The 17,118-nt window shown below is 42.2% G+C and overlaps 1 protein-coding gene across 1 annotated transcript; it reads left to right on the forward strand.

Moving 5' to 3' along the window:
- The first annotated feature begins 478 nt into the window (after nt 1–478).
- ACKR3 (atypical chemokine receptor 3) lies at nt 479–15,344 on the forward strand. The gene is made up of 2 exons (XM_044304372.1): nt 479–588; nt 13,354–15,344. The coding sequence occupies exon 2, from the start codon at nt 13,383–13,385 to the stop codon at nt 14,520–14,522; it is 1,140 nt and encodes a 379-aa protein (XP_044160307.1). The 5' UTR covers nt 479–588; nt 13,354–13,382; the 3' UTR covers nt 14,523–15,344.
- The last annotated feature ends 1,774 nt before the right edge of the window (nt 15,345–17,118 follow it).

Raw genomic sequence — 17,118 nt, forward strand, 5'->3', positions numbered from 1 at the left:
AGCGTGCCACCATTGGGTTATCTGTGACCAGTGTGCCACCAGTGGTGACATCCTGGTTCTGACTCCACTGGCGGCAGCTGGCACCACAGGTACTGGCCTGGACTGGGCTTTTTATGAGGCATCTATGGGGTAATCTGGGGATTTGGTGCAGGTATGTAGCCATGCACTGTAAGGGAGGTGCCCCCTAGGTTACTGCGGGATCTGATAATCTCTCACGACATAAACGGAATAAAATAGGACAAAGCAATAAAACTTCTTAACTGCGGATTAGAGGACTGTCCCCGTCTCTACCTGTGGCCGCTGCCCGCTGACTGTCTCCCCTGCCAGTGCCAACTTCAGCAGCTCTGCAGACACCAGGCGTCCTCCGGACACTTCCCCGCATCCTTCCCGCAGACTGTCCCTCATCTCCAGTGACGTGCGGCGTGTCAGCCACCGACCTGACCTCCCGCCGCCCGCACACCGCAGAGCGCCCCCTGGCGGCGCAGCGCCTCCATCTTATATATAGAGCTGGCGCACGCTGCGAACTCACAAACATAGAGAGAGAGGTGAGAGCAGCAGCGTGTGCCAGCGTGCATCCTCCAGTCCACGGTAAGCAGAGGGCACCCGAGCCCACAGCACTTCTCCCTGGGCCTTCTCACAACTTAGGTGTCCTGCAGCGCTGAAGGGGTTAATTCATAAACTTTTTGTCACCCACAAAAAAGAATAATTGGAAATGTTAGAACATAGACTTCAGTGTCACCTGGAGGATCAGCCCCAGACTCTTCAGATAACAGGGTCTTATTTCTTTGATTTTATTATAAATATTATTATTTGGCTTGTTATTATTTATTATTATTGTAGATATTAGTGTGCTCCATTATTATTTATTATTATTATTGTAGCTATTCCTATTATTATTTATTATTATTGTATGTCCCATTATTTTTTATTATTATTATTGTAAATATTGGTATGTATCATTTTTATTATTATTTGTTATATTATTTATTATTAATATTAGTATGTATTATTATTATTAGTGTTATTATTTGGTATACTATTATTATAGTTATATATATATATATTGTGTGCATTATTATAAATTATTATTATTATAATATAAAATGAGCATATTTCTGTAGTGTGTGATGGGGATCTGCCTGCAGCACTTGTTGGGAGTTGTTATCTATATTTGCACACTTGTCACTTTTCGGACAGGGTAGTCACTGCCTTCCCCAGCTCCAGATGTGTATTTCATCCTGTAGGGTAGGAGCCCAGCGACATAGATGCATGTTGCAGTCTTTACATGTGTATGACATATAGTGCTGCATTTGTGTGGATGCTGAGCAGCCGCTACCCCTGGATGGTCTGGTCTTGGCTGATGCAGCGGTCTGTACTGTACTGTATGGGTGCATGACCCATGGTTAACTTCTGTCACCCTGCAGCCATTTGTTGGCCTCCCCCTGAAAAGCACTTTTTTATGGCTGCTCCCGGCTTGAACTTTGCAACTCTTTTAGTAAATTAGATAAATATAATAGGATAAAAATAATAGGCTCCCCAGACGGCCCTGTCACCTTCCCCGTCTGTTTGCACCCTTTACAAAGAAAGAGGCGCAGGATCCCCAGCTCATTGCTTTGTCTCCCTTGTCACTAACCTGCGCTCTCTTTTATACCTTGAGATCTTTTCACGCTTTGCTGTGGTGCAAATTGGTTTTGCATCTACTGTCATTATTACTGCGTACAATGTTTTGTTTTTGTTTTTTATTCTGTGATGTGTGATATTACGCAACATTTACACATATAGATGCGGCTGTGATCAGGGCTACTAATAGTAATCCCTTTGTTGCAGTTTCCTGCAGACGCTGTCACTTTCATGGTCACTTAGTGGACTTAGGACCCTGTTTTGTGTGCCTAATGGAGCATGTGCTTACTGGCTGTACTCCTTAAAACTTTCACCAGTTCGGCTAAGATACTTGGAAAGTGTAGAGGTAGGGGGTGATGCAGGCAAAACAAGTCATTTTTGTCTTAACAATGGTCTTGTAGGAGCATTGATGGTCTGGAGACATCTGGGGCATATGGCGCAATGTTTCCAAAAACCTTTGTCTACTTGAAATGTTGAAAAATGTGTTACAAAATTGCAAAACTACTGACTAGTGTTACATTGTCACTGTTGGGGTATGGACAGACTGTCAGGTTTTTTTAAATGCTGTTTTAATTGTAAAAGTAGAGAAAGTATAAAGGACAGATACAACTTCTCTTTTTTGAATTCACTCCTGGTCTTGGCTTCCAAAACTGCATGCAGAAACCTGACCCCGTGGTCGTACCCTTATAAGTACACAAATAGGCTGATTTATGACATTTCCAACCCTGTGCCCCATTGTGTTTATGTACCATACCTGGACCAGTTGCTGTCCAAGGGACTGATAAGAGTCTGAGGTTGGGTGACAGTTCAGAGGTCTAGTTTGTCACTTACTGCGTTTTAACCCTCTGAATTATATGTGGTGTTGAGGGTCGGGCTGGCCCCCCAGAGGACCCACTGGTGGGCCCAAGCTCTGACACTCTTAATAAAACAGACCACATTTCTAGCAGAAGACATTTCAGATGTCCTATTAAACCTTACTGATGATGAGTCCTGCATGTGCAAAGAAAAACAAAAATTTCTTAAAAGTGGGTTTGAGCTGGTCAGATATACACCTAGCATTTCTTCTGCAGGGCCCAAGGAGCTTCAGTCTGAGGCTGGTGGGTGGTGTGGTGGTTACCTTGGGAATGAAGGAGTTAAAGGGAGAAGACCAACTCCATTGTCTGAGAGTTGATAAACATTTGCACAGGTATTATAGGGAGGGAGGGGGCGCCATGCTTCTGTCATACCACAAGCGCGCCTATCTGTGTGTCATTTCATTCTAGTCCAAAAAGCGGGGCCAGCCCTGTGTTTGACTTGGAATGTAGCAGAGGGTTGTTTAGCGGAGGTGCTGACAAGACAAGCTGCAAGTGATTTGGCAAGTCGGAAGAAGTACATTACTTTGGGATTACTAACACAAATCTAAGCTCATTTATATGATATATAGTTTTCCATAGATACGGGAGATAAAGCTGATCCGAATTTTCTAGAGACAGCGATTGAATGGTATGGGGATCTGGAATATCTCTTCTATAACCCAAAGGTTTCAAATGTGTCACAGAAACCATCGGATGGTTATCTCAAGTCAACTTAAAGGTGGGTATGGCAACACGGGCAGGTTTCCTGATGCCGTCTTGGAAGCCAAAATCAGGAGTGGATCAAAAAAAGAAGAGAAAGTATGAAGGACAGATAGGACTTTGCCTCTTTTTTTGAATTCACTCCTGGGTTTGGCTTCCAAAACTGCATCAGGAAACCTGGCTGTGTGGCCGTACCCTAAGATCTGTAGATTTCCACTTTGAGAAGGAAACGAGAGGAAATACAGAGAATGAAACCCAGCGCATTGCTTTTCAATAGTCTATGTAAGGACATAAGTAGGTCATGGACAGCTGCAAACTAAAGTGCTTGGGGTAGAGGTAGTCTGTGTAACATGTGTGGTTGGGTGCGGGCATAGTACATCTGTGCACAGTAGGTGCCCACTATTCCACTGCTCACCTGTTACTGAGGGACCACTACAAGATCATGTATGGTGTCTTGAATCTGATATTAGATATCTCATAATTGCTGTATAAAATGTGTAATGTTGCCCAGGGATCCATAGATATTCGAGTAGCCACCGCATCCCATTTCAGAGCAGTAGTAATAAAAATAGATTAAGATGTTCGTCCGTTTAAAGGAAAAATCATTTTTTCAAAAATATCATCCCCGAAATTTCACTAGTAAGCTTAACTTTCATGGACTGTGTAAGCCTGTGGTGTGGAGTCAACGAGAATATTCAGGTCAACCCGGCAAGGCCAATTTGTAACTTCAGAGAGCACCAAGAATTATGAAAAATGAGAAAGGAGATGAAGTTTGTCTTTAAAATCCAGAAGTAAAATAACAGGAAAAAAGGAATGTGAAAGGGGAGAGGCAGGGCTGATGAAAAAAAAGGAAGAAATGAGAGGGAGTGAGGGAGCGAGACAGCAGGGGACACGGCACAGAATAGCTGCTGGGTTTCTATGAGGTGGATGGAATAAAGAGCTCACCAGGGTGCCTTATTACCCCAGTTTCGGGGAGGATCATTTCTAAAGGGCATTTTCTGACATTTCAGAAGAGCCAGCTCAGTGGAAGTGAGATGAAGAGAACGATTGGAACTGTGTCAAGGAAATACAGTAACATTATCAGGGAACTTTGGGATTCAGTTACTATTTTCATTGTTTTTATGCTTTTTCTTTATCTAAACAAACATATTTTAGTTAATTTTGTGTATTGTTGCTTGATATACTTGCTATTGTCAGCGGGTTTGGGTGGACCCTACATTTGGCTTTCTCCATGGTCCTGTATCCCATTACAATCTACGTTGCCATTTCCAAGATTTAAAGAGGACCTGTCTCGTCTCCTGACTAGTCTAGTTTAGTTACTGCTGGCATTCCCCCAGTAATCCCAATTCAGGAGCATCTATTCTTATGACTCTATGTTGTGCCATTTCTCTATTAATCCCACTAGAAGGTTATGAATGATTTTTCATCAGTCTGTAATAAAGGTCCAGCTGGGTGTTACCTTTTGGGGGGCAGGTGTTCCCGCACAGTCGGACACTGGCAGAACTGATTGGATAGTGTCAGACTGTGCAGGGACAGACTCCTAATTGGTAGCAACCAGATGGACCTTGACTGCAGATTGCTGGTAAGGCATTAATTAATTTTTGTAGGAATAATAGAGGAATGGCACAACACAGAGTCCTAAGAATAGATGCTTCAGAACTGTGATTACATAGGGAATTGAAGCAGTTACTATTCTTCGGACTTTGCAGTTTACAGATGTTCTACAGCCAAGTTACCTTTAGAAAAATCTTAAAAGGGATATTTTTACGGATGACTTATCCTCTGGATAGGTCATCATTATCAGATCAGGACCTCCTACGATCAGCTGCATGAGAAGGCAATAGTGCGACAGCTTTCTCAGAGCTCAACAAGCACAGCGCCTCTATTGGATAGTGGCTGTGTTTGGTATCGCAGCCCAGCCCCATTCACTTCAATGGCGCTGAGAAGTGCCTAGGCCATTTGATTACCGTGACATCACTTGACCTAGGAAAAGCTAAGAGAAGGCCGCAGCACTACTGCGAGCAACTGTGCCTTCTCAAACAGCTGATCCGCGGGGGTCCCGGGTGTCGGACCCCCACTGATCAGATACTGATGACATATCCAGAGGGTATGTCATCAGTAAAATATCTCTTAAAACCCCTTTAATGATACCACAGACCTCAATGGAAATGATATGACCGGTGGCAACTTGGTGTCTTCCTCTTTGCTGTCAGCAAAGCATACTTCCATCTTTGAGCTTGTCTGACACTTGGTTGCTAGGGAAACGCTGCCTAACAACTACAATTTTCAGAGTTGACATTGGCAAACATCTCCCTAGCAACGGAACTTCCTGGGATCAGTCCTGCCTTTTGTTCAAATTCAGGTGTCTCTTTTATACACTGAATACTATAGCCTAGAGACATTAGAAGAGGGATTCAATACCTGCTGATTATGCACAAAGAACATTGCAAACCTGTCCACCCAAATTAGTCAGGGTTCCCGCTGTGATCAAGTCCCATCAACCTTTGCTCTGGCCAGGAAGGCTTTAATCTGACAACACACTAATCTAATTTGGATAAACCTGTTTATCTGGACCTCTTTTGAAGGTAAATGACACAATTTGATCATTCCTACCTGTTTCACTCAGATCAGATTTCTATTGTCCCAAAACCAATCATAATCCCGGCCTCATTGTCCTGAAATACCGGGAGTTGGGTTACAAGAGGAGCGGGTAGCCCCCCTTGAAATCCTTATTGTAGGAGCTGGAACTTGTGACAAGGTAATTATTACTTAGGAGATCTGTGTTTATATGCACATGTTTTCTTCCTGAAGGCTCCTTTACATGGCCTGATGTAGCAGGTGACTAGTGGAGAAGGAAGCGTTCCTTCCCGACAGTGGCCTGCTCCTTATTTACATGCAGCACTCTCCTCCACAGTATGGGGAGGCGCGATCAGCTAATGTCATCGCTCACCTCCATACTGAAACGCAAACTCTTATTCATCAGGTGAAAGCATCAATGATGTGGACACCAACATCATTTTTGGGCAACCATCATCCATACAGCAGAGGTGATAGCTGTGTGTAAAGCTTCCCATACACATTGCTATCCCTCCTGGCTCCCCATATACATATGCATTCAGGCTCGGTCGAAGTGGAGAAAGCCCCTGCCAGTCACTTCTGGAGGCGGGTTTTCTCCCTATGAACGAGTTGTTCGTGTAGGCACCTAAATTATCGATTCTGGGCACCAGATTGTGCGGTCTGAACTGCAATCTGCTGCCCAGAAAAAATGCAGCTGTATGAGCATGAGCAATAGCGATCCCTAATCCTCATACTGTGGAGGAGATTGCCACATGTAAATGCACCAGTCTCCTCCACTGATCCAGAAGCCGACTATCAGGAAGGAACGCTTCCTTCCCAAATTCACGCTGCCCCGTCTAAATGCACCTTTACACAGGCTGAGGATTGGGCTAATTATGCAGCACGAAGACATGGAAATGTGCCACCGATCATTTCACAAAGGTGCAAACTCTTTTTTGTTAGACGATCGATGAGGTACCAAAACTCTTCGCTTGTCAGCAGCACATCGGCCCGTGTAAGCAGGGATGTGCTGCCGACAATTTGCACATTGAATGGAGGATGAATCATAATAATAATGCGATCATTGCTGCATGTGGATGCTGCTAACGAGTGAGCAATAATCTGGTATTAACGGTCCTCATTCCCAATCATTGCCTGCTCTGAAGGCCCATGTAAAAAGGGCTGTCACCACTCCTGAAATGTTTTACTAAATAATATTATTTCCCATGGATCATCTTTTCATTTAAATATGTTGTGCTGCTCCTCAGTTATTACTAATAGAAGTTTATTAATTAATCTGTAATCTGGGAAGGGGGTGTCCTTGCACAGCCTGATCCTGTCCATTTGGTGCTGTCAGTGCAGGGCCCGTGGGGGTTTAGTGAGGGCGACAAGACTGCTTTTATTTTATTTGTTTTCAACCCACTCTGAAGCCTTTACCAATCATCTTAACCCCCTGGACAGACCCTTTAAATATATTTTTTTTAATAGAATTATCTCTGATTTTGTACCTTACCCCCTAAAGTTGATTCATATCTGTTTCTTTCTTACAATTTTCATGTCACATCACAAACTATAATCTATCCCAGGTTCATTCCTGCTGGAGAAAAAGGTGTTCTCCATTCTCCATGGTATGTAATGCTTGCTGAGCGGCCATCCCTGAGGAGTATGGTTTACATCATCATTTGTATGGACTTTTACTAAATAGGACTTAAAGGGTTTGTCCAGAATTAGAAAAACATGGCTGCTTTCATCCATAAACAACGCCACCCCTGTCGGTGGGTTGTGTCTAGTATTGCAGCTCAGCTCCGTCGGAGTCAACCCATGGACAGGGGCGGTGCTGTTTTTGACTCAAAGCAGACTTGTTTTTATAATCCTGGACAACCCCTATAAAATAAATGTACCTGGAGTGTTGAGAATTGTTATATAATGACCCAAGGTTGGTCAAGATTATCTTGAGGAACTGAAACTTCCACATTCTTTTAACCGACATCCTGTCGTGGAGGAATATTTTGTCATATCAGAGAGCAGTCAGGTTTTTGAGAGTAAATGGAGACATTGTTGTACACAGAAGATGGGACACAAAGCATTGAATGTTAACACCAAGCTGACAGCAGCTTCTTGGCCTCAGGAGGCAAAGATAGAAGGCCCCCCTGACAATGAGGCCACCTGAGGAGCTGCTAGGTTTGCCGCGGTCACCTTTTGTAGAGATTTATCATCAAGCAGCATGGTAGGTAAGAGACTTTGAAGAGTGGTGTGAAAATCCATCCCTTTTAACCTTTCTGAACTGTGCATTTCACCACTCCCAATCCCATATGTTGGTTTTTGCCTGAAGAGAAATAAATATATGTACCATTAGCTGGGAAAACATAGGACATCATATCTGCCAGCTATTAGTTACAGTCAGCAGTGCCTAATTGATTATCACAGGCAAAGTCTCCTCCTATAAGATTATGGGGGAGATTTATTAAGACCGGTGCAAAGGAAAAGTGGTTTTGTTGCCCATAGCAGCCAATCAAATTCCACCATTCATTCTCCAAGGGAGCTCTGATAAATGAAAGGTAGAATCTGATTGTCGTTGTACTCCCATTGGAAAGTGGCTTCAGGTAACTTCAAAGCTAAGTCTTGCTTTTGCAAAATGTAGTGCTAGCCATCTTTATCATCCAGCACATCCCCAAATCTAGATGGAAGGCCTTCTGTCCCGTGCTTCTTCAGGTTTGCAAGAATAAGCTCATTTTTTAAATAAAAGCAGAAGAAATGTTGCCCCAAACTGTGCCATGGGAATGTAGTGAAGGAACTTTTCTAATTACGGGTTCAGTCCAGGTGACTAATTATTTATGTAAATGGGAAGCCTTTCTTTCTGGAGGGCTGTTCTGGATTTTCCACTTTATATGAGGAAGTATTTTTGTAAGTAATGGAAACCTTAAAATTCCTTCCGTCTCGTGATTGACATATGTGGAACATATGTGAACTAGAGGCGGTTTACGAGAAGAAAGATGCTTGATTACAGAGACTGTCCTGTCATTAGATAGACTTAGATTTTTCTTTTCTTTGTATGCCCTGTAATTTCCAGGTAATAGTTCAAGCCCATAATTTGCACCTTTAAGGTGTTGTCAAGAATTGTAAAGTCCATACACATATGTAGATAGGTTCCTTTGTATCAAACCAGTGGTGGACACCATGTAGCTGCTGTTGCAATGTTTCAATGGGCTTAACCTTTATTTGTTTCCTATGTTTGCTACAAAGCTCCTTAATTAGAAGAATTGCCTTTCATGGTCTTGAGCCTAATAGGCAATTGTGTGCATGGTAGGATAGGGAGGGTCCATTTCTATTGTATGTGTAGAGAGAGATGATGTAGATTCAATCTTTGTCTGTCTTAATTTGTCACTTTTTGGATTCCATATCCCCTTTAATGTTCTAATCTGTTGGGCACACAGGGCATGCTGTCAAGGGTATCAGTGATGGGAAATGGATTGGCAGATATGGGTAAAGATATAAACCTAGAGGTGTACCTACAATGTTGGAGGGGTTTTCTGGGATCAGAATTTTGATGGCCTATTCTTGGTGCAGCTTTTTAATTGATCTGTGTACTTGCACGCCATCTACTTAGTAATAGGGGCGAAGGGCTTTGCAGATTTTTCCAGTTCACTTGAATAATCCACAGTATCTGGTACTGATGTAACTAAGTACAAAACATGGAGGTAGCCGACCAATGTAAACTATAGGCCATCAATATTCTCATCCCGGAAAACGACTTTAAAATCATTTAACCCCCTATGTAAACAATGAAGAGGCTAAAGTGTTCAGTGGGGGTGCTGAGAGTCGGATCTTCAATGATCAACTATTGATGGCCTATCCTGAGGTTAGGCCATCACTATTGTCAACCGGGGAAAACTTCTTTCTGGTTAGAAAAATAAATATTCATGAAAATGTCAATTGAATTTTTCTAATAGTAATGCTTAGATATATCTTTAAGTGGAATGTCCACTTTTTACAAATGCTTTTTATTAGATAGAAGGATGTCCCGCTGTTTGGGTCTCCAGAAATCAAGTGTAGTCTTTGGTGAAACTTGGTAGCAGCTATTTAATTTGCCTGCAGCACCAACTCAGGGGAAATAGAGAATTACAATGTGTGTCTATGAATACATCAGGTCCTCCAGTGAGAGGGAGGTTTTCTTTGTAGCCCCTCTCTTCTCTCCAGTTAACGGATGAGGGTCCTGAACCCTATATTGAAGTTGCTCATAAGGTTTTTCAAAACCAGATCAACAAGTCAGCAAAAGAAAAGGAAAGCAACTGGATAGGATGATCACTCGACTACCTCTTTCCCATAGAGTTTCATGGTCGTCAGAAGACCTTTAGTCATCATTTTGCGGAACTCAGATTGTCGCCTTTTTTTAAGTTTCTTGGTCATAGAATGGTTGAAGACATAGTCTCACGTAATGTTTGCACAGATGATGTAGAGTAAATTTATGTGCGGAAATTCTCTATCATCTACAAAGATCTTTTTATACTTTACGGTTTCTAGTGAAACCTTCAACACTTTCCATGTATATGATTTTCTGACCTTTTCTCCTAAAGTGTCTTGTAAATTGGACACATGTCCAGGGGTCACTGCACGTCTTACATGACCAATAATATTTACGTGTCATAGGCCTATTTATTCATTAAGAAATGGAGCCTCCAACCCAGATGTGAACAAGCTCTAAGAAGCAATGGCTGTAGAGCTGTTGGCTGGCTAAGAAAATCAGGTCAATGTCAGAGACAGAGAAGGTATATCAGGTCACTGTCATAGTCTGCTGAGTGACAGTTCATACAGATGTTAACCCGTATTTGTTGTGTGCCATCTATATCCCCCTTTCCTCACACTTGCTCGTCCCACATGTTTTTATTAGGGGGAAGGGCAGAGGCTGTGCGCTTATGCACATGTGGTTAAGGGTCATTTAGTCATCAAAGGGCACGTGTAAAAAGAAAAGCAGATCTGGGGTCATTTTAGACTGATTTCCTGTTGCTTATATAAGATGCATGTGTTTTTTTTTGAAAGTTTTGTAGTCTTCAGAATTGAGAGATTTTTCATGATGTTGGACAGCACCCTAGATAGTTATTATAATGTCACTGTCTTTTGGAATGCTTTAGTACATAAAACTTCAGCATACGATTCGTGGCTTCACAGTTCTTACATGGGTGGTTTACGTTGAGAGCTTCCAATCTATTTAGAAAAAAAATGCTATTATTGACTTACTAAAACCCCTGCAACTAATAAGTTTTGCATGAGAGTTTCAGAAGTGCTAACCATTGACCAAAAACCAAAATTATCATTTCAATCAATTTGCTAAATCACATGAATATTGGTAGTGTTAGGGGCCCTAGTTGTGCAATCCTTTGAGGGTAGCAATCATTACCACACGTCAGGCTTGTCTTTATGACATGTCAGAAGTTCTGATCAGTATGGGTACTGAGGCCCACAATGATTGCTAAAAAGAGGAGACAGAAGAACTGAACTGAGCATGGTGCCCCCTTTATTTCTGTTTGTCCCGCCAACCAGAAATTGAAGGGAACCTGTCACTATGAAAATGCAGTGAATTCTGTAGCATGTTATAGAGCAGGAGGAGCTGAGCAGTTTGATATATAATTTTGTGGGAAAATATTCTTTATAAGTTGTCATCTATTCATGTAAATCTCTGCACTTTCTATGCTTAGGAGTCCAGTGGGCGGCCCCTACTTACTGACATCCTTTCCTGTGCATTCAAAGGTAGCTGTAAATCAGTGATAAGACTGCCCACTGGACTCCTAAACATTGAACGAACAGATATTTACATGAATAAACTACAAGATATACTGAAGGTTTTCCCTCCAAAACTGTCAATCTGCTCATCTCCTCCTATTCTATAGCATGCTGCTGGCAGATCAGACTGCATGTATAAAGAACACCTGTCACCATGATCATCCTTATAAAACCAGCATACTGATAGGATTCATCATGCTGAGTTTGCCGATACCGCGCTTGCTGTAATCAGATGTTCTGTTGTAGAGAAATCCTTACTTTTATTAATATGCTGATGTGGTGCTCAGAGCACTGAGGACAGGCCTAGCCTATTGGAGCACCACTTCATCTCCTCCTCTCCCCAATTGACAGGGCCAGGCATCCTTACAGTTCTGATGCCTGGCTCTGAAATCTTGGACATGCTCCAGTGAGAATACAATCGGCCCATTCACAGTTGAAATCTCAGAGTAGGGAGATCAGAATAGGATCAACTGTGCACGCGGCGATTGTACTCTCGCTGTCGCATGCATGAGATTTCAGCGCCAGTCATAAGAAACGTGAGGCTTCTTGGCCCTGTCAATCAGTGGGGGAGAGAAAATAGCAATGGGGGAGAGGTGGTGGTGAAGTGGTGCTCCGAGGGACGAGGCTTGTTCTTGGGTGCACAGAGCACCTCATTAGCATATTAATAAAAGTAAGGATTTCTCTGCAATGGATCATCTGATTGCAACAAGCAAGGTATCATTTAACTTAGCATGATCAACCCTACCAGGCAGTGTGCCTAGTCTAATAGGGGGAGTCATGGTGACAGATGCTCTTTAATGTAATCCTTTCAAGAGAATCTGTCACCAGTGACCTCCTTATCAAACTGTTTGCATAGACACTTAGCTGTGTTTCACCCGATGTAAACGCTGTTTCTCTTTTGTTGATCAGAAGCTCCTTTCCAGAGTTATGATACTTTTTCCTAATATACAGATTACCTTTGGTGCATTGAGGGCGTCATTATTGCTCTTGTTGCACCTAAGCAAGTAGTCTACATTCATGTGTTCTCATAGTTTGAGTAACTTTTGATTTAGTTGTGCAACGTACAGTCAATATATCATGTCTGTGTCCAGCAGGTTTTATTTAGCAGGAGCTACTGGAAATTACTGGCAGGGAAATTAGGGGGTAGTATCTGTTCTCCACATTGTCTTCTTCTTTGATCTCCATAACTAATATATGTACAAGGCCCAAGGACAAGTCTATTTCTTAACATGTGCATCTGTTTATCTGGGAGCCTACTTCCTAAAATGCCAATGGGGAAGAGTTGAAGCCTTACATTTCTAATTTTTTAGACGTTAAAGATCATAAACTTCAGTACATCGTCTACACCAAAATATTGTGAGTGTAGCAATAGACATTAACTAGCCTACAACCATGAGCGGTCAGTGGTATCTGTGTAATACAATACCATTTTAATTACTTTACGGCATGTTTTGCCCCCATCGTTGTAGTCTAAACACAAGTTTTAGGTGGTTATTCTGTGAAGTGATGAAAAAAAACTATTTTGTATCTCGTTGACATTCTGTTATTGTTGCACTGATTTCCTGCCATTTTTATGTTTCTGTTTTGTCAAGCTATTGTAGGTTTTGAGTGTCTGGGACCTAATGCTGTTGTCAGGAACCTGTCATGTCAGTTGTTAGAGACCTGGCTTTCAAGGATTATAGGAATTATAGGAAAATGGGTCGCTAAATCTGACTTGTGTAAACTTCCCCTCCAGCTGCAATGTTTTAGCTTCTTGTTGCCTAAGCATGCTGGGACTAGTGCACTGTTGTATATTAATCTCATGATCACAGTGCCGCCATCTAACTATGTTATTTTATCCCAACAGGTTGTGTTCACCACTGGCCTTCTTCACCAATGAGTGCTGCAGACTTTGCTGTCGCCATGGATTATTACATGGACAGCTTGAACTCAAGTGATCTTAACATCAGCTGCTCTTCTGGAGACTGCATCACCCTGGAGTCTGTGTCCTGCCCTAACACACTGAACAGGACTGCTCTGCTATACACCCTATCCATTGTCCACATCTTCATCTTCGTTATAGGACTTTTGGCCAATTCTGTAGTCATTTGGCTCAATCTCCAGTCTAAGACTACCGGCTATGAAACTCACCTGTACATCTTCAATTTGGCTGTGGCTGACCTCTGTGTACTTTTGACCCTGCCCATATGGATTGTTTCATTAGTCCAACATAACCAATGGCCAATGGGTGAGATGACCTGCAAGGTGACCCATCTGATCTTCTCCATCAATCTCTACAGCAGCATTTTCTTTCTCGCTTGCATGAGCATCGATCGCTATTTGTCTGTGTCTCTGCGTGGAACCATTAGTAAACACAGGAGACAGATTATACGCCGGCTGGTTTGTGTACTTGTCTGGCTGGTTGCCTTTGCTGTCTCACTCCCAGACACTTACTATCTAAAAATCGTGTCTTATCCAGGTTCTAATGAGACATACTGCCGCTCCGTGTACCCAGAAGATACATTCAAAGAGTGGCTACTGGGAATGGAAATCCTAAACATATTACTGGGTTTCATCATCCCATTTGCAATCATTGCAGTCTTTTATTGCCTCCTGGCATGGACTTTGTCATCCTCCTCACCCTCTTCATTATCAACATCATCATCATCATCTGTGGACCAAGAGAGAAGAATCAGTGGAAGGCTCATCGTCTCTTATGTAATAGTATTTATGGTGTGTTGGTTGCCTTACCATATTTTGGTATTATTGGATGTATTTTATTTCCTACACTTGTTGCCTTTTAGCTGCTTCCTAGACAACTTCTTATATGCTGGTCTTAATATAACCCAGTGCTACTCCCTCCTTCATTGCTGCGTCAACCCAGTCTTGTACAGCCTTATTCACCGAAACTACCGCTATGAGATCATGAAAGCCTTCATATTCCGCTACTCATCAAAGACTGGTCTTACCAAGCTCATTGACTCCTCTAAGGTTTCAGAAGCAGAATACTCAGCTGTAGAGCAAACTCCCAAGTGAGGCCTACAAGACACTGAGCTGGCTGCCTCAATTCCTCGCAGGTATAGACTGAGGTATCTGGGACCAAACTCATTCACATTCCTGCCGGTGCTGGCAGATGAGAGAAGAGTCTTCGGGCCGCAAGTACAGCTTAATTAATAAAGCTGGCAGTTCACCAAGCTTCGCGTCCATCATCAAGAGAGCACAAGCAAACTAAGACTGTGCAGCAATAATAGCTGTGACCAGGGATTTCCCCGCTTGTCTCCAAACATCTGCCGCTGAACTATACTCTGAATAGAGTTATAAATGGCACTAAAGAGCACAGACATGCGGTCCTATCTCATCTAATTATCTATTAGAAAGGGCATTGCATGTTCATCACTTAATGACCATCAAATGGTATAACCTACAACCCCCTCCCTTCCTGTGTCTACAAGGCACGGCACTTCTGTAGAAATAAGGCTTTCAGCCAAATACTTCCTTACTGGCAAGTCTCCAGCAAATGACATAATGAATACCCACAGGGTAAACCCAGTCTATTAATATCATGTCAGCCACTGCCTTTGTATATATGTAATATAAAACGCCTTTTGTAAAGCACACACATATATATATTTTTCTATAGCTTATTGTATTTAAAAGCCATTTTACTGGCAGTCCTTTGTATTTGAAATTCAAATAGACTTTTATATATAAATATATATCCGTATATGTATTATCTATATTTTTGAAGTGTTATGATCATTGACGATTGCAAGCGTTACTGTTTTCTTTATCTTACTTTGGTGGTTTTGTTAATACACAAAGGCTCTTTTTAACCATTAAAGCTTTGTACAAACAGTCGTCATTGTATCTGTGTGAATTTTGGTGTGAAAAGTGTCCGGTGAGAGTATAAAATAGAACTGGCCTCTGTGGGACGACTTGTTCTGCTAGCCAATGGGCAATGGTTCAACTGGAGCTTGTAGTGTAAGACAAATGAGGTCCCTTACAGAGAATGGTTAGCAAGAAGATGCCCAGAGAGGAGATAAAAGGAGCGTACTGATGAGATGTAGAAAGATTGAAATCCTCTAATAAATCCAAGGCCTAATGAAAGAAAACATGGCACATACCCCCTCATTGTGTGCAGGACAAGGCATTTGTCTAATTCAAAGAAATCACCTTTACTAATAACACTGACCCTGGTTTGCCGATTTTTCGACTCTTTTGGCAAAAGATCAACTATGCTTCTTAGGATACTTTAAGCCTTCTGGTGTGATTTCATACTTTACTAAGCTTGCTAGCCATCACATGGCACCATCGCTGCCAATGGAATTCTACGGGTATTGTATTGTCTGTAGCACCTAAATACTACAATGATGGGACAGGCCACAATTTGGTATTTCGGGACAGGCCACAATTTGGTATTTCTGGGGGTCTCAAGCAAAGTCTCAAGCATTTGCACTTCTAAGTTACATCCCCATTGCCTCATTAAAGTATGCCTCCTATCATCCTGCTAAGTCCCAACCCAGTTGGCCTGCTAAGCTCCACTCTCAGCTTAGTAGTACAGCCTGGGCACTTCTACTGCTCTACCGCTGGGAAGGGCCCCTTCGGCCCCTGTGCAGCTGAACCAATTGTACAGGCGGTATGTCCACCCCTTTAGTTGCTTATTTTCAGCCAACCACTTTCAGCTGGTTCCAAGTATTTGCTTGGTTAACGTGGTGCTAAAGTCTGCCAATGATTGTAGCAAGTATGCCACACATCTGGACAAATGAATTAATCATGTAGCTCAACATTAAAAGGTGTTTTCCAGCAGATAAACTGTATCACGTATACATCAGATAGGTATCTCCTTCTTGGTCCCCCACCACTTCCTGGAATGGAGCATTAGTTTTTTACATGACCAACCTTTAGTGTTCTATAGAGCATCAACACTCTACTCGACCTCCACTACATACTGACTCCTCACCCAGTAATGTTGGTGGAGTAAGGAGGGTCTGGGGTACTGGTAACAACGACTGGGGGTCAGGTCCCTGCCGATCTAACATTTATCACCAATTCAGTGCACAGGTGATAAATGTTATGGACTTGAATGCTAGAACATTTTCTTTGTAGATCTGGTCATAAATCTGCAGCACATCCAAACTTAGCGTGTAGCATAGTAAAATCTCTTGGAGACAAGCACACAAATGTGCCGTCAACAGGGGTGGTCTTCTCAAGATAGCCAGTATGCATAATATATGGTTGAACTGAAAACCTGTCACAGGGAAGAATAAGAAGCTGGTTCTGAAAGAAGTGGTCTTGGTCTTCTGGAGAGGTTTTATTGTATTCTGTAGCAGATTGTCCCAAGTTAACACATTGTTCTTAATGCGAATACGCTTTATTTTGAATCATTTATTGTAGTTGCTCCTTTCTGTTGATTGACTGTTTTAGTTATAATAATCCTTCCCTATTGAATTGTTGTCTTCTTGGGTATGTCCTATATATTATATGGCCTGGATTATATTTAATCTCCTATAATAATAGTAGTAATATAAAAAAAATCCTTCAGGTTTTAACACAGTGACAGACAGGAGCCGAGAATGTATGGCAGTCTATCTCTGACAGCAGTGCTTCTATATACATGTAATACACACACATG

This window comes from Bufo gargarizans, chromosome 8 (genome assembly GCF_014858855.1).
Source record: "Bufo gargarizans isolate SCDJY-AF-19 chromosome 8, ASM1485885v1, whole genome shotgun sequence".
In the NCBI taxonomy this organism is placed as follows: domain Eukaryota; kingdom Metazoa; phylum Chordata; class Amphibia; order Anura; family Bufonidae; genus Bufo; species Bufo gargarizans.

Bases quoted from the DNA above. Each gene is read 5' to 3' on its own strand.
- ACKR3 (XM_044304372.1), top strand. From the start codon at position 13,383: ATGAGTGCTGCAGACTTTGCTGTCGCCATGGATTATTACATGGACAGC.